Source organism: Cyprinodon variegatus, unplaced genomic scaffold (genome assembly GCF_000732505.1).
Source record: "Cyprinodon variegatus isolate N-32 unplaced genomic scaffold, C_variegatus-1.0 Scaffold208, whole genome shotgun sequence".
Taxonomy (NCBI): Eukaryota; Metazoa; Chordata; class Actinopteri; order Cyprinodontiformes; family Cyprinodontidae; genus Cyprinodon; species Cyprinodon variegatus.
Window position 1 is genome coordinate 614769 of NW_015150661.1, and position 21667 is coordinate 636435.

Sequence of the window (21667 nt, forward strand, 5' to 3'; positions counted from 1 at the left end):
TAACTGGTTATGTCAACCTTTGCTACAGCAGCTGCATTACTTTAAAATTCTCATCTTTTCCATTGCCTTTGCAGGATTTTTTTCCCTTCTGGTTTGAATGTTATGTTGAATAACCCATGTGTGCTCGAAGCTAAGATCACAAAGAAATCCAGATATGTTTTTTTTCACAATGGACTGTTTTTCTGTTTTTGAAATGCCGTGTTAGTTTAAATTAACCTGTAGGGGTTTCTACTTTTTTAGAAAAGGCTTTGTTGCTGGAAACATCTTGTTTTCCTTTAGTAGCTATATTGAATTTCAAAGATGATTTATTTATTTATTTATTTTTTGCTTTAAAATAAAATAGTTTTGATTTCAAATTGAAGATATATATAAGAAAAAAGAAGGCAGCTGTAGGAAGGTAATTTTTTTCACAGCCTGTTATTACATTAAGTTATTTCAGGTGGTGAGTTAAAAAGGACCATGTAGCTCTTAAAGAGATAAAATGTGCATAAATGTGTACTGTTCTGATGGCACATAGAAAAACTCAGTTTTTGAGTTGTTGTGTGCTACCTTTTATTTTTTTTTTTGCGTGTTGTTGCTTTTGACTGAAACAATAATAATTATATCGTGCTTATATGGAGGTACGGTCCTCGGACCAGGCCCTCGTAAAACCAGACGGGCTATGTGTTAAATTATATCCATTGTAAATAGAAAGTCATGGTTTGCTAATTAAATGTTGCTTAAAGTATAAAAATAAAACATTTTGAATTTGTTGAAAATGTTTGTTTCTGAAGATGGATTTGTTTTTCTTAGCTAAAAATATTCTGCAATAAGGTCTAAATAAGTTTCAAGGCAGACAAATATTTACCTGATATACCAATAAATCATTTCAGTACAAATGTTTTCTTAAGGAACATATCCAGGAAGTACCCCGTTTTCCCCATAACCCTGACAAAAGGTATAGTGGAGGATGTTCTTTTTCTGGGTGGATCATCAAAATAAGTGGTCCTCCTAATTGTCAATCATTCTGGTGATATGTTTATGTAAGGTCGTCCTACATGCTCGTCCCCATTTTAGCTTACCAGTGAATGAAAACAGCAACTTTTAAACAGAGTGTGCTCAAGGAGAAATGGGCTCGTTCATGCTCTTGCATGCATTTAATATACATTCCCCCTCGGGAGTGGGTTAGGGAGTGTGCATGTGCTTTTTTTTTTTTTTTTGCAGTGGAGAGGGTGGGTCTTTTCAAAAATTTGTGAAAGTCCTCCGCTATACCTTTAAACTGAGGGGGTGGACTCAGATTTCCACTATCAAAAACCTAGAACACAGTGATAGAGTGGATTCCTTCCCACTATCATAATCCTCATCGGTGTGCAGGGGACCAAGACATCTCTCCTGGTCATCCAGGCCAACAATTACCCTAAAGACTCCCTTTTCAGAGGCATAGACCAGTATCGCGTATTGCAGGCTAGCAAAGACCTCAACGAATCCCCATTCCTAGGGCGGATCTGTTCTTCCGGTTCAGTTTGCATGTTTCCTAAGCCAAAAAAAGGCTTTGTTGGGCTACTCTATAAAGCTTGCAACTCAACCCTAATTCTGACATTTTGAATTGAAAAGCTTCCTGGATGGGAGGCGAAGTCCAGTGGTTTGATTTTTTTTTAAACTTTTTTGGAACACTGATATACAAAGACACAAACAAGACATGTATTGCAAAGGAAGCTTTATTGCCAGTGACATAAATAGTTAACACCTTATTGTTTTACTTTTTTTAAATTTTAACCAGACCTTGATTTTTACAGCTCAGCACTGCTTCTAATAGTTCTTCAGTTTTAGGTACAGTCTGCAGCCAGGAGTATCACCTCAACGCGACGGCCAAATGACAAAGTTCAGCTATATTCAGTAGCCTTAGGGCAAACAACATAGCCGTCAATGACTTGTGTCTCTTCGCTCATCAATGTCATGGCATATTTCCTAATAAACAGAACAACACATCCATAAAGCCTCAGGCATGGCTTTTTACAAGGATACACTCACAGATAAACAATTGCACTTATTACAGTTTGAAATAAAAGAACGGCACACAGATCTTGCTGAATGGATTCTTTTTTACAGTTTGGTTGCCTTTGACCATTTAGGATATTAGATAAGCTAGATGGCCTTTGTAAATAAACCACCGGACAACAACGTGTGAACAAGACGCCAGAAATAAAAGCTGCTTGTTAAAAAGTAATTCAATGTGATCCTGATTATCGCTTTTTGAAATAATTCTAATGGAAGATCTGATTTTAATCATACATTTGCATCTGAACAGTCTAAATTATTATCAATATTTTGATTTATTTCTTTAATTCAATTCAATACTGTAGTAATTATTCTTTTAGACCAGGAACATCTGACTTTTGATCAATCTGTGTGTAGTTGCTCCTGAAGCACTCTAGCTGCACCTCATGCATGTCCCCAGATCTCTTAAAAAGACCTTGCTTTACAATAAACTCTGAAGGCTGCCATTATCGGTGTTGCTTATGCATCTTTATTTTTCTATTAAATGTTTTCCATTAAAGCCTCTGTTAACATATTGGGATACAGACAACTTCTTTAGTAATGAGCTTTTGTGACTTATCACAGTTAAGTAATCTCTCTCTGCCATGTTTCTGCACCAAAATGGCAAAAATACAAAAACAAAACAAAAGAACACGTAAATAAATGTTAGTTTTTCATATGTGTAAAGCAGGATAATTATGTATTAACTATGAATCGATACAAGTTTCCCTCTTTGAATTGAATTAAAGAAATAAATGCAATTTCTGATTATAATCTAATAAACTGAGATGCATCTGTAAGAATATCACGGAATCCAGAGAAATAAGATATAATATTGCACTTTCCATAAACTCCCAGCAATGGCAGTAATCTGAGCACAGCAGAACTATATAAGACACTAAACCTCAGAATAAGGACTCTAGTGCAGTTTAAAAAACACTTCCTAAAAGCTTATATGTAAATTGTACCACCAGGACTTCATATTTAACAATTTTAGGCAGTATCCACACATAAAACATTTTGATTTTAGAAATATTTTTTGCCTCAGAACAACTGAAAAAAAGTGCTTTGATACAGAATCAAATGTGAACCAAACAATTAGAAAAGGTAATTGTTATCCAGTACCACTGGTCATCCATTAATCTGCCCCACCCATGTGCAGGATTAACAGTCCCAGTATTTTTATTTACATTTTGGGTTTCTGGAATGCGAAGACTAACACTAAATATTCTCTTTGGTTTAAAACTCTTCAATTATAGCTTAGTTCTGTGTTTAGAATCTGTACGACTTTCTACAAGATAAAATCTTCTATAAACTTTTAGTTTTTATGATATGGGCATATTTTTAGATTCTACTATAAGTAATATAATAGGGACAGTATTCTAGAATGAAATAATGCTTAATTAAGATAAAAGTACTGCATGATACTCTTAGTATGAATCTGTTATTACACATTCACAATATAGAATCACAAGAAACACAGCTTAGTTATACACAGCGATGTAACAGCCATGTTAGATAAACATCGCACATCATCAGACGTTTAAAGGTTTTACCAATCTTTCTTTCAGTCATGCAAACAAACAAAAATAAATATCTATCCGTATAAATACAAAAATATTCACCACTACAACCATACACACACATTTATCTTACACATACTGAGATATACAAGTTCAAACTGCATGGTTACCTACAGTTTGAATAATATCTAAAGGTACACACCAACTTATGGTAAATCAAGTTAAGACACAGAGTTAGGAAGAAATGAAAGCTTCATAGCTGGGTTAGAAAGTTAGCACAGAGCAGCACTGAACTCAGTGTAGGCACAAATTTCCTCTTATATTATCAACAACAGCCCCAATGGAAAGAAAGAAAAAACACACAGCTGCTGAAACACAAGTGACCTATACAAGCACACAAACCAACAGGTGAACAGGTAGACAGTACATGTTGACACTGCATAGAGTTAAGAAAAAACACAGTCCGGGTCAGCTCCAAGCTGTACCGAGATCACAACAACCAGATCTGATTGTGGCTGTCAGCATTCACCAAAACGTCAGCGCAGCTAATGGGCATCCTGCCATCCAAACTCTAAGAGGACATTTCTCTCTGTGGCTCTCAGTTGGCCTGGACTGGTTTTGGAGCCACTGCAACACCGTTACAGTCAAGAATGTACTGCAGGCAACCTTGAGGTGGACGGCCAGCACCGTTCTTAGTGATCTCACCAGTAATCTCACCTTTCTGGCCAGTTCCCTATATCCCGAATAAAAATACACACATTAGACACAAAAGAGCAGTTTAATTTAATTAAACAAACAAGAAGGACATGTTTTTAGTGCATTTAAGTGTGCTTTCTTACCTGGGATGGTTGTATGGTTGTGGGTCTCTGGGGAGCATTAGCTTCTCTCTCAGCTAATTGGGTCATTTTTGCTAAGACCAAATCAGCAATAAGCTGCCGGTCTTCAGCCTGGTGCTCTCCAACTAGTGGCATAGAAGAACCAACCACCTGTGCAACATTGAAGATGGTTACAGCAGAGGAACCATACTGCACTAATATATATTTACATTCTACTAAAGATCAGAATAATTTACTTTATTATAAGGCAATAACTTAAATACATTTTTATTCTCTTAAGGAAAAATTTGATTAGACAATATTTTTTAGAAGAGGGTCTTGGCCTGCATATTGTTCTGGTCAGCAGTATATGTACATACAGTATACAATGGTGCAAATGCAATACAGGTTGTTTGCAAGGAAACATTTAGATGTACTGCATAAAACTTTAGAGGCTTGAAAAACAGGAGGTGGGTGAACACATATAATTTATTTTGTAGTTTTTGAATTCTACACAGGGTCCTATTTCACTTTACAGGCTTAAATATAATACACAAATTGATATTAGTTAAGAATCCTTAAACTCAAACCAATTTTGTTACCCTTTACAGGCTTTCATAAAACATTTTACTGGATTTTTTTAGAGTTTCAAACTGTAAAAATTCCCACCACATGCCAGGGTTTTAAGCACATGCTACAAAATATCGATAGAATAGGCTGGGATTTCGAGTCATAATTACATCAGGTCAAAGATCTTGGTTTGAACATTCAGGCACATCAAAGGAAACATTGAGACACAAACCTACATTGAACTAAAAAAAATGCTATAAACCCTGTGCCACTGTCGACATTGAGGCGAGCTTTAGAGGGTACAAAAAGGTTGTTGGATCAAAACCAGAAGACTTCTCTCAGCTTTTCAGCTGTCCAGACAGGAAAGATTAAGGCCCTCTGAAGAAGCCTTTAAATTTATGATTAGAGAAAAAAAGTAGATCTATTCACTACAAGAAGAATACTTAGAAATGTAAAGTTGGGGCGTTAAAACAGAAGAGCACAGTACTAACTTTAAGGCAGCGTAATGGCAGCATTATGCTCTGGGGCTGTGTTCTCATCAAAAATACTTGTGTATTGCATAAAGCAGATGCAAGAAATAATAAGGAGTTGCAGAGGAAATTTATGCAAAAAAAAATAAAAGCCAAAGAGGGATAAATACTAATATTGAGCCTCTAAAATGTTCCCTAAACTCTGACCTCCACACTATTAACAATTTGTCGAGTATCCTAACAAAAAATACCTGTGTCATCAAATGATCCAAGTTAATCAACCTATGAAGAATTCTACCAATAATGGTTAAATATCCAGCTCCAATAAAGCTACATGATTTTGTGCTGGTTATAAAAGCACATGGCTAATGCTTTGTTGCTGCTTGATACACAGCAACAAAACAAAACATAAATCACTAAAATGAAGACATGTATGCGCAATTGTTGTTTTAAAATGTATGACACGTTTGTTTCATGATGATGTTATGTAATATTAGCTGGAAAGACCAATTAAGAGAAATATTACATTCATGTCCACAATATTTGGATGCAAGTTTTTTAATGGAACTGAAATAGTGCAAACTAATCCGTAAATATCCTCCTAAATAATATCAATTTAGAAATGTCAGATTCTTACCTCTGTAATGTAATCTTTGCCATCTTTTCCATGAATAGCTTTAACTGCGCAAATGTCCAGACCTCCAAAAATCTCAGAGCAGGTGTCCACCCACAGCTTATACCTGGAAAACAATTAAAATATGACGCATAGTATGAGAAATATTACAAAATGTGGTCTTAATATCAATCATTCAGCAGAAAAGAATATTTGATGAACAGAAAAAAATAATATTAATTATTGATATCTTCTTTTAGAAATGCTTGAACATTTTGTAGGAATTAAGGGAAATGTACTAGGCTGGTTTAAATCTTTTAAGCAATTCTCCTTACTATATATAGGCTCCCAATTGGTAGGATTATTAACACAAGATAACACAAGATTAATGTCCACTGTTATGCTGATGAGGCTGCGCAGTGGGTGAGGGTGTACCCTGGACTAGACTGCTGGACCCTACCACGACCCTGACAAGACTAAGCGGGAGAAGAGGGATGGATGTTATGCAGATGATGCTCTGCTATATCTGTCTATAAATCCTAATTAAACTAACCCATTACATAGACAACAGACTGTGACTCTGCCGGATGACTTTTAACTGTCTGCTTCTAAATGCAGACAAAACAGAAGTTATTGTCTTTGAACCATGAAGCAGATTAGTCAGTCTGTTCATTTGGATGGCAATAATCATCTCTTGAATACTGCAAAAATTAGAACTATACTGTTCAGGGGTGATGCTGAGAAACTAGTCTGTGCATTTGTCACTTCAAGGCTGGTTTATTGAAATTCTTTACTGTCAGGAAGTAAGTCAACAAACTGCAGTTAAAAGCCTTCAGCTGATCCAAAATGCTGCAGCCAGAGTTCTGATGAAAATTAGAAAGAGAGATCATATCTCTCCTATCCTGGCTTCTTTTTATTGGCTTCCTGTTAAATCCAGAATAGAATTTAAAATCCTCCTTCTCACATATAAAGCCTTAAATGTCCAAGCTCCATTTTATATCAGAGATATGATTTTCCCTTATGTCTCTAACAGAACACTTCCCTCTCAATCTGCAGGTTTACTAGCAGTTCCTAGAATTTCTAAAAGTAGAATGGGAGGCAGATCTGTTAGCTATCAGGCTTCTCTCCTGTGGAACCAACTACCAGTTTTGGTCCGTGAGGCAGACACCCTGTCTACTTTTAAGACTAGGCTTAAAACTTTCCTTTTTGATAAAGCTTATAGTTAGAGTGGCTCAGGTTATCCTTAGCTATCTCTATAGTTATGCTGCTATAGGCGTAGACCGCTAGAGAACATGGGGACCCCTTTTTCATCATTCTGCTTCATTCTATATCTCTTATGGAAAGTGCAATATTATATCTTATTTCTCTAATTTTCCCACTCTGTAGTATTTGTTATTTCAATCTCTACCTTTATGCTCTCTCTGCTTTTTCTCAATATAGTAGCTTCATCAGGTCTGTTCCTCTTTGGCTGTGACACCATCCTGGAGGGAAATATCAGCTGTGCTACTGCCATCAATACCTTCATTTTATAGATGCTGGAGCTTAGCCTCTTTTCAGTATATTTCTGTTTCTCTTACTGTGACTAAATGTATGTGCTCACTTTCATCCTCTGACTCTGGCTTGTAGGTTGCCTGCCTGGCTGTGGGTTTCCAGGATGGGTTGCCTGTGGAGCTGGATGACAGCTGCCTTTTGTATCCCTGTTTCTTTCTGTATGTCTGCTTCTGTCTCCTTGAACCCCAGTCGGCCTCAGCAGATGGCCGCTCACAACGAGCCTGGTTCTGCTGGAGGTTTCTTTCTGTTAAAAGGGAGCTTTCATTTCCACTGTAAATGTGTTCTTGGTGTGTGGGATTTCTTTCGAGTCACTGAGTCGATGCAATCAGATGGTTTTCCTTAGATAGAAAATGTTGAACCAATCTGACTGTATGATCTGGTTGATTGGTCTCAGTAAGGTGTCTTCAGATGACATATGTTGTGAATTGGTGCTATACGAATGAAGTGAATTGAATTAAATATTTAGCAATGGTAGAACTTAGATTTAAAGGGTCTGCATCATGGCTTTTAATCGTGTTCTAAAGCTTTTTATTTAAGTAAATTATGCCCAAAGTGATAATTTGCTTAATTCATGGATGTCTAAGTAGCAGCAGGTCCTCCATGTTCTGGAAAACCAGTGGCCATGACAATCCTATGTAGGACAATGATTACCCGCCCCTCTGAAAGGAAGTACATACATTTACTTCATGCCTGTCCAGTAAACAACATGGCCACTTTCTCCGATCAGGGAGTGGTGATGTGAGTGTTTTTTTATTTACGTTGAGACTAAAGTCGCTTTTTTAGTACCTAATCTGCACAGTGACAGCAACTATGAAAATGTGTGTATGGCTGCAAGAAGTCTTTTCAACAAAGAACCTTATTGCTTGAAGTGACATGATACCATGCTGCAACCCAGTACCCACAGGGGGAGAGGCAGCACAGTGAGGTTATATGTATTTCTTCCAGGTTGGGAAGAAAAACGCCAGAAAATTATTATTTTAGAACAAATTAGTACTCTGTAGTACCAAATCTTTAGCTGACTTTAGAAGACCTAAAAAAGCATAACATATCACCTTCAAATAAAAACAAAGCAATGAGGGTACAAAGGATTACCTGTCAGTCATAGCAACTTGCTCAAGCATAGCAGAGCCTGTGTTGGTTTTCCAGTTGCCAGATATAGATGTTCTCCTGATAAGTATAAAACATTTAAATAAAAAAGATTAGCTCTGTTCAGCCTGGTGGGTAACAGACATTTAATAATACCTACATGTAAGCTTTGTAGTCGGTACCAATCTTCTGGATTCTGATGTCATACTTAGAATCAATGAGAGGCTCTGTGGTGCTGTAGGTCTGAGTGAGAGCCACAACACTGGCAATGTCTTGGAACTTACTGTGGTTGTCCACCTTCACCTGTAGAAATTATATATATGTTTTTTCATCTTAATTTTCAGACATTTTGTCTAAAAGAATCTTGAAAAATTATTTTATCTATCTTTTTTTTATTAACAAGTATCAACAACTGATAGATAAAATATACTTGGGTTTGTGGATTTATCAGGATTTTTTAAGTAGTTAAAAAGGAATGTGTTTTTAAAAGCACTGTGTTCACAAGGGCGATTAAAAAAAGGAATGAAACATCACTGTACCTTTCCCATACCGGAGTGGGCATGTCCAATCTTCACAACAACTGGAAATGCAGGCATGCTCACCTAATTGACAAGGATATTCAGTAACTCAGTTAGAATTGCAATGTTATCTCATTATTAATCACCACAGCTTATTACCACAAAATAAGTTTGTTTTTAATCTAATGAGGTGCTTACCATTTCCTTGTAGTTGGGATAAAAGGTCTGCTCAATGAGAGGGAACTTCTCAGGTCCCAACTTCCTGTAGGTGTTGATAAGCTGGGAAAACTGAACACACATATGAGAGAAACTTGAAAATCTAAAAATGCACTCCTTCACCCCAGAATGCAGAACAAATTGTTCCTCTGCCCACCACATTGTTCTGGCACTTACTGCCCACGGCTTGTCGCAGAGGTTATAGATGGATTCCAGAGAGTTCATGCTTGGGACACCCCCATACTGCAGACCAATCACCAGGTTGCGAAAATCTTCATTCTGGGTCATACTGAAGGCATGCTGACGAATGAGGACAAAGTCTGGTTTAAAGGACCTGGAAAATGGAGAAACAACAGACATGTAAACAAAGCTGTGCCAAGTGATGAGAGCAATGTGGATGAGTCAGCCTGTGGGCGGACGCAGAACAGTCAAAACAGAGAGTTTAAGTTGTACACTAAAATCATTTGTTTGTCTGACCTGACAACCTTGGTGCCATTTCTGAGGACCTGCATATTCACACTGCAGGAACCGTTGGCATGGGCAACCACGTTCATCTCACTGAATTCAGCCTGAACCCAGAAAAATCAGAAGGTTATACAAGGTAAGGAAAATTAATCCTCTTTGTTTCACATAAGCACCTGAAATGGATCCAAATGGTTTCATTAAACATACCTGTTCCACTTTGATATCATAATCCTCAAGTATCTTCTTTCCTTTGAACAATTTCCCCCTGGCAGAAAAAAAAAACATGTCTAATTCACTAAAATAATTACAGGTGTCCAATAAAAATCCATTATGAAAATATTACTAAATAGTATTGACTTTGCAACAAGGAGAAAAGTGACTCATTGCTGAATAAAAGCCAATTTGCTGAGTGATGAAAACAAAGAAGAAAAATGCCTCCTTCTGTGTTTGTCCAACTGCTGAAACGCAGAAACTTTCACACTTTTTCACTTCAGTCTAACATCCAAGTTTGTGCAAGATTTCATTTGAACACAGACGTCTTTCTTGTGCTAGTTTTCTAATCTTAACTGTATAAACTTTAGACCTCTTCATTTACTTTATGTTGGTCTACATAAAATTCCTACATAAAATTTACACTGAAATGTGTTTTAAACAACATAAAAATGGACAAGTTAATTGTCAAAATTGTTAAAATCTAACAAGTAGCAATCAATCTGAATTGGAAATATAAAATAACACTTCTCTCCTAATTCATAACTCATGTTCTCCTCTCTCTCAGCATGACATTTACACAGCAAACCAAATTAATAGGCAGGGGGAGCAGTCGACAACATGTTTAGGCTAAAGAAAATCTCCAACATATACTCAAATAATGGGCTCCGCAGAAAACAATCTCTCCCCTCTATTTTCTCGAGTTGCCATGGAGAAGGTTTCATTTTGGTTTTCTCTTTCTACCGCTCAGGCCTCAAACTAACAACATCGACTGCATTGCTACAGAGGTATACTTTGGACCATGTATGGAGACACATCAGCCTAGAAGAAATCATACATATTTCTGCATAACTGCCTAAGCAACTTTTGTCAACATACTAAAATATTTTCCTTCCTTAACCTCATTAGTTTATATCGCTCCTCTGTCACATCCTCTGCTCTCACTGATTATTTATCAAGGGCTCACAGCTGAATATTTCTTTCACAACCCAATTAGATCTTGGGGAGGAAAACATTTATTTAAATATGAATCGCAAACCCTGCGTATGGGAAGCTGATGAGCAAACAGAAAGAAGTTGGCACAAAGAAAAAAAGGCCTCTGATTTCAATTTTGGAATATAAACAGTAATCTTTCCCAGCATAGGGCTGAGTGAGGAGGTGTGGCATATGGTGATTTTTTTTCAGCCTATTATTGCTGAGCAAAGGACAACTAACAACATACATAATTGTACATTCAGTCATCCTTCAGAGAATGCATTAATATGCACCAAGGTTTATCAGGTTCCTGAAAATACCTCTAGTTTTAAAGGTTTTTGATTTAGGCTGTGAATGTTACTTCTGCTTTAAAAAAGGAAGGTTCTTAATGAATGTTCCTGCACAGATTAAACTATAAACAATGTATAACACTGTCTGAAATAAAATTACACTAAACCTCTTTTAGCCTCCCTATGATAACCAACATTTTTCTATTTGCTAAATGACAAAATATTCTAGAGTTTTTTCTTGAAATTCAGAACTTTACATACATTTACTTAAAATAGCCATAAATAAAAATTTGAATTAGATTTTCTTTAGACACATCTAATTATTTTTCCTGACTTCATTTGCAAAATGTAATGATATGTTTTTGTGTTGGTCTTGGAATATTTGCCTCTTTCCTGTGAAGTGGCCTTTCAGATTATGTGAGAACAGGATTTAACCCTGTAGATTCTAACAATCTCTTACCAGCTTCAGTGTACATTATAAGTTCTTTCGCTTTTCTTCTGGGAAAGATTCACACATTTAGTAATGAAACATTTTCACATCTGAAATGCAGAACCTATGTGCTTTCTTAAAAGATAATAGTTGGACATTCCTATGACGATTAAACGTATGTGTAATAATTTCAGCAGACAACTGTGAACCCCTCGGGCATTTTGCAATTGTAACTAAGGACAAACCGGGCTTATGGAGGGCCACAGTGTTAGGGTCTGGGAGTTTCCTCCTTCATTTAACCAGGTTTGAGCTTCTCCTCCAGAGGTCCTCCTCAAGCAATTTCCCTCTGAGTGGCAGGTTGATTGGCTTCACCTCTTCCCCATCAAGCAGTGGACTACTTAAACTGCCTGTTGCCAACTCTCCAGTGACAGAGTGTTAACCTCTGTGGTAACTCCTAGCCCGCCTGGGTTCCTGAACTTTGTTTTCTTAACACTAATGTTCCTGAGGTTCGAGCTCCTGAAAAAAACGCCTTTGGTGCTTTTCCCAGTTGGCATCCCAGAGCAAAGGTCACTGCTCCGTTCAACCTGATCCGCTCTCCTCTGTGCTCACCTGGATTCCTTTGCTTCCATGACAAACTGTCAGTACCAAAGCCCCCTCCCCATATATATATAAATATATATAATGATATATCTCCTAATTTCTTGACATTTTCTATGCCCTCTAAAGGAGGCAGTGCTTTTTACTGTTTACTTTTATTTTGTGTTGCGCCAATGCCATTTTTAGACCCCGATACAGATACCTGGCTGTGCAGTATTGGCCGATACCGGTACTATACCGATATCTGTGTCATCTGTTTGAAATTGATGTGTGTATGTGTGTATATATATGAAGAACTGTATACTACTTGGATGTAAAATAATTGCCATCATGGCTTTGTCAAGCTGCTGCCTACCTTTATGAATTTTATATTCCCTACCTTGAATGGGTGGCAATAGTTGAATAAACTTTTGGCTCTCAAAATGGTATCGGTGCCCTATTTGTTGGTACTCGCCAATACCAATACCACCATTTTAGTGCTGGATCGGGGCCCCGCCAGATACTGGTATCGGTGCAACACTGCTTTTATTACATCCTCTGATTCCGATTTAGCTCAACTGAGATTTTTTTTGTGTATAATTTCCTTTATTTGCTTTGCCTCGATGTACAGTCATTTGGTGCAACTTGTGTGTTTTTAAATTAGCCTTATAAATCAATATACAAACATAATTAACCTATCTCACAATTTAAAAAGTCATGACATAGTTCCCTAGGCTTTCCAAAATTGTTCAAGTGTGTAGTTATCTCAGTATGTTGAATGACGACATTGGGAAAAGGAAGTTTTGAAGCAATTTCTTCCTCTCTCTTTTGGTTTAGTACTAGAAAAGAATTTTTTTTATTTATTGAAAGGAAGGGATTTTAACCACACTGAGCATGCTTACAGTAACCTTAAATAATACAACAATATGAAAAAGTGAAACAATAACCTAGTCTTTAGCGCCTTCTTTCACAAAGCATTTAGAAAAACAGCCATCTTGATTAAATATTTCACATGTTACTGCGACAGAATTTTTCATTCGGATGATTCACCCAAGAGCCAGGCAGGCAGTAGAGACCTTGCTGGATTTTAATGTCTAATTATTCTGCCTGCATCCTCTCTCTGATGCTTTTAATGTCTGCATAAGGCTCTCTTTCCAGCATAAGACATTCCACCTTTATTCAGTTATACCTCTACATTTTACAGATCCAAACATTTAATAATACTCAAGAATCTATCAATCTGTCTATTTTAAATGTTGACATATTACTAAAAAACAAGACAGTTCATTACAGCCATCAATCAGATATGTAGTACAGTGTTTCGTCTGCCTCTCTTGCAATAAGAGTAATTTGTTTAACAGCATTCCTGGAACTATTTGAACCTGTCTGGATGAGTGGTAGCCTCATCTAAAGCATAAAGCATTGGATGGATGACAGGATGCTTCTGTCTGTTCTCTGAATATGGCACACAACCCATTTTCTGAACCTCCTGTATGCAAAACCGGTTACATAATAAACTCACAGTTTAATGTAACATCCATATAGGTGGCTAATATTTTCCATCCATAAGATCGCAGATATCTTAAACTTTTGCCAAAGTTATTTTTTAAAGAAATTGGAAACAAATATGAAGCAAATTAGGTGGAGGTACATACATCGAAAAAATAAAAACTGAATAAAAAAACAGTCAAGATTACCTCATACAAGACATTCAAAAGGCCATAAAATATGTAAAAAAATTAAATTAATATACACACCTGTTTCTTTTTTCATATTTCCCAAGAGTTAATTGTTTTATCAAAATCCTTTCTGAATTCCGACTGCTGTATAAAAATATTGTTTTCTGCAGTTGGTTAAATATTTGCAATATTTGTAGTTTTGACAAAAATACTAATACAAACTTTTAATCTACTGTTTAGTGGAAATTTGAACTAAATGGTGCCATTAACATAGTTTAATGGTTTACACAAATTCTCTGAGATACAGTGAGCGAGAAAAGAGATAAACATGATCCCTCACTGATGATTTCCTTAATAATCGAGGCTTGTTCAGGAAATAAGTATGAGATCTACCCTTCGGCTTAAATTACTGGCAGCACAGACAGAGATATCAACACACTCCTAGTTTCAGTGTGAGTTAAAGCCTACAAATTAAGTTCTAGTCCCAGGATGTGCAACATCACAGAGAACATTAGATTCCTGCCAAAACCTAAAGGAAATAAAGAGCAGTTTTCGTCCTCCAAAGGCTTCCCAGCAGCTGCCAACATATTTAATATACTTTCAGTCCTGCCAATGAGAGTGGTGAAAACATGAACAGCATCAGGGATCTTCTGGTGAAACTCTTTTCCCCTTTTTACTTTTTGGTTTATTATTATTTTGTTGTTGTTTTACTGTATCTTTAGTACTTAGAGTGTAAAATTTCAATATATTATCACATCTCTAGATAAAAAAACAATTTTTTTCCTGTTACTGTGAATCGGAAACACTGGCAGAAAGGTCCTCCGAAAACTACCCAAAGAAGCCAAACACAGTCAAACACCTTCTGCATAGTGCTACTGAGATGTCATTAAAAATAGATGCAGCTCTTAGACAGAGGAAGCCCTTTAAATTCATTATTTTAAGTGCCGCATGTGTGCATTTTATCCACAAAAAGCATGGTGATAATGAGCTATACGCACCAAACACATGGTGCAGTACAGTAAAGAGAGACAAAATGTCTGCACTACAAACTGCACACAGAGTATACAGTTAACCAGATCAGATCTGGATGAATACTAACCACAAGACTGAGGATGCACAAAAATCAAGCAGCTTTTCTGCTTGAAATTATGTCTGATTAAATCCTTCCTCCTACACAAATAGCTTCCCTTTTTTTTTTAAAAAAAAAAAAAGACCACATGAACACAAATGGCTCACATCCACCCTGTTGATAAGAGTTTGATCTGTTATAAAATCATGTTTCCTGTATCTTGGGGTGATTTCCAAAGCACAAGTATTACCATTACCCAGCAGGAATTTCAATATCCTGCAGAAGAAGCTCATTCAAGCAATCTGGTCAAAAACAGTCAGGGTCAGGGGTTAAACGAAACAAGGGGAATAAAATTGGCCAACAAAGCAAACCAGGAATGCTGTATAACTGCCACCAATCTAGACCATTTATAGAAGGCAGAATGTTTTTTTTTTACCGTAAGTTCTTTTATACCAAATTTTAACATGACAATCTGAATTTTGCAGCTGATGTTAAGATCAACAGAAACACAACACCTATTTCCATTCTGTTACGACCTAATTTTGGGGAGCTGCTGTGAATTGTGACCTCAATGTCTTGCTCTTAGCTGGCATGAGTGACATCCGGTGTGGCTTTATAGTTCTGTGGGCCATTTGAAATAAGTTTCGACATGCATATTTGAAAATAGAGTCCACATATGTTAGCTTTCAGTTACCGTTGTATTTCTTTCATCTTAGGCCACTGTTCTGATTCTCATCATACCTCTGACACAAATAGGACGTAATTTCTGAATTTACCACTGTGGGACAATATTCAAACTGTCCTAACAAAACTGGATTACATAGGATTTTCTCTCTTACTTTGACTAGCTTCTGCAGGAGATGGATACATGCATCTTTACCCCCTCTAAATGCTTACAATGCTTTTTTTCCTGTAATATGATTACTTAACTCTGGGAGTATTGGCCTAGTGGTTAAGAGCAGAGCGCTTGTGCTCTTTAAAAGTACCCAATTTGATCCCCACACCCTCCACTCTTGGTTCCTGAGCAACACCCTTAACCCCACACTACTCCCCGGGCGCCACACAATGGCAGCCCACTGCTCCACAAGGGAATGTGTCAAAATGTAGAGAATGAATTTCCCCATTGTGGGAAATAAAGGGATTTACATTTACACATTACATTATTCAATGATGCAAGATGAAAATTTTCAGACTTAATGCCTTGGTTGCAGTTGACTAAGTATTCTGCTTTCTATCCAAATAAAAACACAAACAAACAAAAATAAAAGCTTCATGCAATAAACCAAAGGCTTTTGCATGAAAATGATCTATCCGTTAAATCCACTCTAACCCTATACAAATAAGTGTTCATCATAAAATGTTTCAGTTAAAGTGGATTGCTGCTGGATAGGCTTCTACAAGAAGAAATGCACTCACTTTACTGATTCTAAGTGCAGTATGCAGACAAAAATGTTTATTTATCCTGTCCAGCAAGATCACCCTGGATACCAGGCACCATCAGGTTAAAATGCTTAATTTTTAATTCCATGCTCTTCTTTCTAATGAAATGAGGGTCATTTCCTAGAGTGGGAAATGAAACGGATTCAATGATGATACAACCATTATTTTCTGCTTTGCAGTATTTTAAACTGATGGTTCCCAATGCAGTGCCTTACATTCACCTTTTCCTATGTCCGTGTTATGCATGTCATGTGATATGCAACCAGTGAGCAGTGGGGGAAAACCTCTGTGACTGAAGAAAAGCACTGCAGTGCTTCGAATGGCACCAGAGGTCCAGCACAACCTGTAGCACAGCAGTTTTCTACGAATGCAGTACATCGTGTTACAAAGTAATGATAGGAACAGTTGTATCAAGGAGCCACGTTTAGCATAATAAAATAATGTACAGAAAGAGAAAATGCAGCAAAAATGTACAAAGAAGATGAAAGAAGGAAACAGGAAACATCTATGTTGATGTTATGTCATCTCAACAGAACCATCCCTCCAAACCAGAATACTCTAGTTCCCTAATTCTTCACTACTCCTGATGAATTTTGGATGAAGACAAAAGGGGGATTAATAATAATAAACATTTATTTAGCAATGCATTTGATAGATATGCTATCAGTAATTTCAAATCTCTATCTAACTGTACAAAACCCAAGAGAGTCATTAGAGGAAAACTGAAACTAAGGATGAAGTGAAAACAATTTGTAAAAAAAAAAAAAAAAAAAAAGAAAGAAAAGGTAAACAGCAAACTAATTAGGATTGAGTGATGTATTCCCATACCACTCCTGCTGGGGTTCATCAATCACAAGGAGAATCTTAAACTTCTTGGATGTCGTGACTTGGGTCTGCTCCATGAGCCCTGCTGAGGCAGCTGTCTGCTTTACAACATTGGTGATGGAGCTGAAGAAGCCAGCACCGGTCGACTGAGAAAGCTGAGGTTTCCTCTCTGGAGCAGGGGAAGCAGCTGGAGGTGTTGGCCCGCTTGTTGGAGACTTGGCGGGGGTGGAGGAAGCAGGTGGAGGAGGCTGAGCTGGGTCAGGCCTCTGAAGATCTGTCATGTAGCCATTGGGCAGGTTGGAGATGAAGGTGCTGTCTGAGAGACGTCGGCGCAGGTAATTCATGGCTGGAGAGAAGTAAACAAGAGCTTAGGTGTGGAAAAATCGTCCTGTAGGGTTCTCCGGGGTTGTGGGAGTGTAGCTAATGGAGGCTGGGGTCTCCGTACAAACTCTTAACGAATGTAGTACCTCCCAGCTTTGCAGAGCATCCTCCAAGCTTTCCCTCAGTGACGCTACAGCTTCCAGCAGCCAATCCCCTCTCCCTGTGCTTTTCTCAAGCATAGCACATGATGCTCGACTGTGCCTTCCTCCCATCGTCCTCTCCTCTCTCTCTCTCAGTGGCATGCCTGGTTTCCCTACCCCTCCCCCATTTTCTATTGCTTTACATGCATCATCCTTTTCTGAACCACCGTACAAAAAAGAGGGGTTTCCAGTGGATGTGGTAGGGACCATGTAATACATCACAAAGGCTGAACACCTAACGCCCTACTTTGATGGGATTCTCTGCCCACTTTCTATAAAGAGCATTTCTATCAGCCATGGATTCTAAAATGGCTGTTTGGACCAGTGGGCAGCAATGAAAGGAAGGAAACGTCAGCTGCAGAGGTCCCTCGAGACAAACGCATCCAGTAAACACTCCTGTTTGCTTTATCAAACCCTATAGCTTGACCTGAAAATCATCTGTTTTTATAAATAAATATGAAAGCATCACAGCAAAAGAAAAACAAAGAAGGTGAAAATACAGGGTTTGATGTCTAAAAAAGGCTTTGCAAGGTGTCCAATCAATTTTGAGCATGTGGAGCAACACAAATCTAGAGGCAACACGGTTCATCTCTGACAAGAACATTCACGAGCAGTTGCAGGATGAATATTCAAATTATGGATACTTTTCTATCCCCTTATATTTTAAGAATCCAAATTAACCAAAAAAGGGGACACAATAATATTTCTACCTGACATTTTTTTATACTGTTTTTCATATTTAAATGCTGATCATCAGTCTCACAGGTATAGATAGCCAGAGGAACTGGTTGACTTTCATAAAAACTGGAACATGCATCTAGACGCCTACCTACCTATCCCCTTTTTAGAACTGTAAATTTACAGTCATATGTTTATATTACTGTTTATATATATATATATATANGTCAAAATGTAGAGAATGAATTTCCCCATTGTGGGAAATAAAGGGATTTACATTTACACATTACATTATTCAATGATGCAAGATGAAAATTTTCAGACTTAATGCCTTGGTTGCAGTTGACTAAGTATTCTGCTTTCTATCCAAATAAAAACACAAACAAACAAAAATAAAAGCTTCATGCAATAAACCAAAGGCTTTTGCATGAAAATGATCTATCCGTTAAATCCACTCTAACCCTATACAAATAAGTGTTCATCATAAAATGTTTCAGTTAAAGTGGATTGCTGCTGGATAGGCTTCTACAAGAAGAAATGCACTCACTTTACTGATTCTAAGTGCAGCATGCAGACAAAAATGTTTATTTATCCTGTCCAGCAAGATCACCCTGGATACCAGGCACCATCAGGTTAAAATGCTTAATTTTTAATTCCATGCTCTTCTTTCTAATGAAATGAGGGTCATTTCCTAGAGTGGGAAATGAAACGGATTCAATGATGATACAACCATTATTTTCTGCTTTGCAGTATTTTAAACTGATGGTTCCCAATGCAGTGCCTTACATTCACCTTTTCCTATGTCCGTGTTATGCATGTCATGTGATATGCAACCAGTGAGCAGTGGGGGAAAACCTCTGTGACTGAAGAAAAGCACTGCAGTGCTTCGAATGGCACCAGAGGTCCAGCACAACCTGTAGCACAGCAGTTTTCTACGAATGCAGTACATCGTGTTACAAAGTAATGATAGGAACAGTTGTATCAAGGAGCCACGTTTAGCATAATAAAATAATGTACAGAAAGAGAAAATGCAGCAAAAATGTACAAAGAAGATGAAAGAAGGAAACAGGAAACATCTATGTTGATGTTATGTCATCTCAACAGAACCATCCCTCCAAACCAGAATACTCTAGTTCCCTAATTGTTCACTACTCCTGATGAATTTTGGATGAAGACAAAAGGGGGATTAATAATAATAAACATTTATTTAGCAATGCATTTGATAGATATGCTATCAGTAATTTCAAATCTCTATCTAACTGTACAAAACCCAAGAGAGTCATTAGAGGAAAACTGAAACTAAGGATGAAGTGAAAACAATTTGTAAAAAAAAAAAAAAAAAAAAAGAAAGAAAAGGTAAACAGCAAACTAATTAGGATTGAGTGATGTATTCCCATACCACTCCTGCTGGGGTTCATCAATCACAAGGAGAATCTTAAACTTCTTGGATGTCGTGACTTGGGTCTGCTCCATGAGCCCTGCTGAGGCAGCTGTCTGCTTTACAACATTGGTGATGGAGCTGAAGAAGCCAGCACCGGTCGACTGAGAAAGCTGAGGTTTCCTCTCTGGAGCAGGGGAAGCAGCTGGAGGTGTTGGCCCGCTTGTTGGAGACTTGGCGGGGGTGGAGGAAGCAGGTGGAGGAGGCTGAGCTGGGTCAGGCCTCTGAAGATCTGTCATGTAGCCATTGGGCAGGTTGGAGATGAAGGTGCTGTCTGAGAGACGTCGGCGCAGGTAATTCATGGCTGGAGAGAAGTAAACAAGAGCTTAGGTGTGGAAAAATCGTCCTGTAGGGTTCTCCGGGGTTGTGGGAGTGTAGCTAATGGAGGCTGGGGTCTCCGTACAAACTCTTAACGAATGTAGTACCTCCCAGCTTTGCAGAGCATCCTCCAAGCTTTCCCTCAGTGACGCTACAGCTTCCAGCAGCCAATCCCCTCTCCCTGTGCTTTTCTCAAGCATAGCACATGATGCTCGACTGTGCCTTCCTCCCATCGTCCTCTCCTCTCTCTCTCTCAGTGGCATGCCTGGTTTCCCTACCCCTCCCCCATTTTCTATTGCTTTACATGCATCATCCTTTTCTGAACCACCGTACAAAAAAGAGGGGTTTCCAGTGGATGTGGTAGGGACCATGTAATACATCACAAAGGCTGAACACCTAACGCCCTACTTTGATGGGATTCTCTGCCCACTTTCTATAAAGAGCATTTCTATCAGCCATGGATTCTAAAATGGCTGTTTGGACCAGTGGGCAGCAATGAAAGGAAGGAAACGTCAGCTGCAGAGGTCCCTCGAGACAAACGCATCCAGTAAACACTCCTGTTTGCTTTATCAAACCCTATAGCTTGACCTGAAAATCATCTGTTTTTATAAATAAATATGAAAGCATCACAGCAAAAGAAAAACAAAGAAGGTGAAAATACAGGGTTTGATGTCTAAAAAAGGCTTTGCAAGGTGTCCAATCAATTTTGAGCATGTGGAGCAACACAAATCTAGAGCCAACACGGTTCATCTCTGACAAGAACATTAACGAGCAGTTGCAGGATGAATATTCAAATTATGGATACTTTTCTAACCCCTTATATTTTAAGAATCCAAATTAACCAAAAAAGGGGACACAATAATATTTCTACCTGACATTTTTTTTATATATATTATGTATATGTATTTTTCAAGGCTGCACTTTTAAAAAAAGATGAAATTGTCCAGAGAGCTATTCCAAACGAAATTTCTTTTTGTTTTACAATGGTGTAAACAAAATAACTAATACAATCTAAGTCTCTAAATCTAATCTATCTGATGTTTTTTTTTTCTCCTTTGTGTTTGACACGTGCAACAGTGACACCTGCTGGTTATTTTACTTTAGTGCATCCATCCATCGTACGATAAACTTTATTAAGCATTAAGGTCCCAATGGTCACTTCTGATAATGTTAGTCCCAGAGAGGAGCTGTGTCATTAAATCCAAGTCTGCTTTTTAAAAACTATTATGCAATTTGTGTAATTTATTTTAACGCATGCTTTTTTAAATCCCCAGCAAGTCGAAAATACAACGTAATATTACAGTTATTATAGTTTCATGTTATGACATGATTGTAGATCAGGTGGATTCGTAAACATCCCTCGTCTCCTCGGTGG

General features: G+C 37.7%; 1 protein-coding gene across 2 annotated transcripts; it reads right to left on the bottom strand.

The window, feature by feature from the left end:
• Nucleotides 1–1695: 1695 nt before the first annotated feature.
• On the bottom strand, nucleotides 1696–20579 carry LOC107088169 (synapsin-2-like). 2 transcript variants are annotated; one of them, XM_015380178.1, is made up of 11 exons: nucleotides 19936–20579; nucleotides 10051–10108; nucleotides 9856–9947; nucleotides 9556–9712; nucleotides 9361–9450; nucleotides 9184–9246; nucleotides 8805–8947; nucleotides 8651–8725; nucleotides 6032–6134; nucleotides 4379–4525; nucleotides 1696–4272 (listed from the first exon to the last, which is right to left on the bottom strand). In XM_015380178.1, the coding sequence occupies exons 1-11, from the start codon at nucleotides 20274–20276 to the stop codon at nucleotides 4138–4140; spliced, it is 1404 nt and encodes a 467-aa protein (XP_015235664.1). In that variant the 5' UTR covers nucleotides 20277–20579; the 3' UTR covers nucleotides 1696–4137. The 2 variants fall into 2 exon arrangements, with proteins under 2 accessions (XP_015235664.1, XP_015235663.1); XM_015380177.1 differs by lacking the exon at nucleotides 19936–20579 and adding an exon at nucleotides 17341–17973.
• Between the last annotated feature and the right edge of the window lie 1088 nt (nucleotides 20580–21667).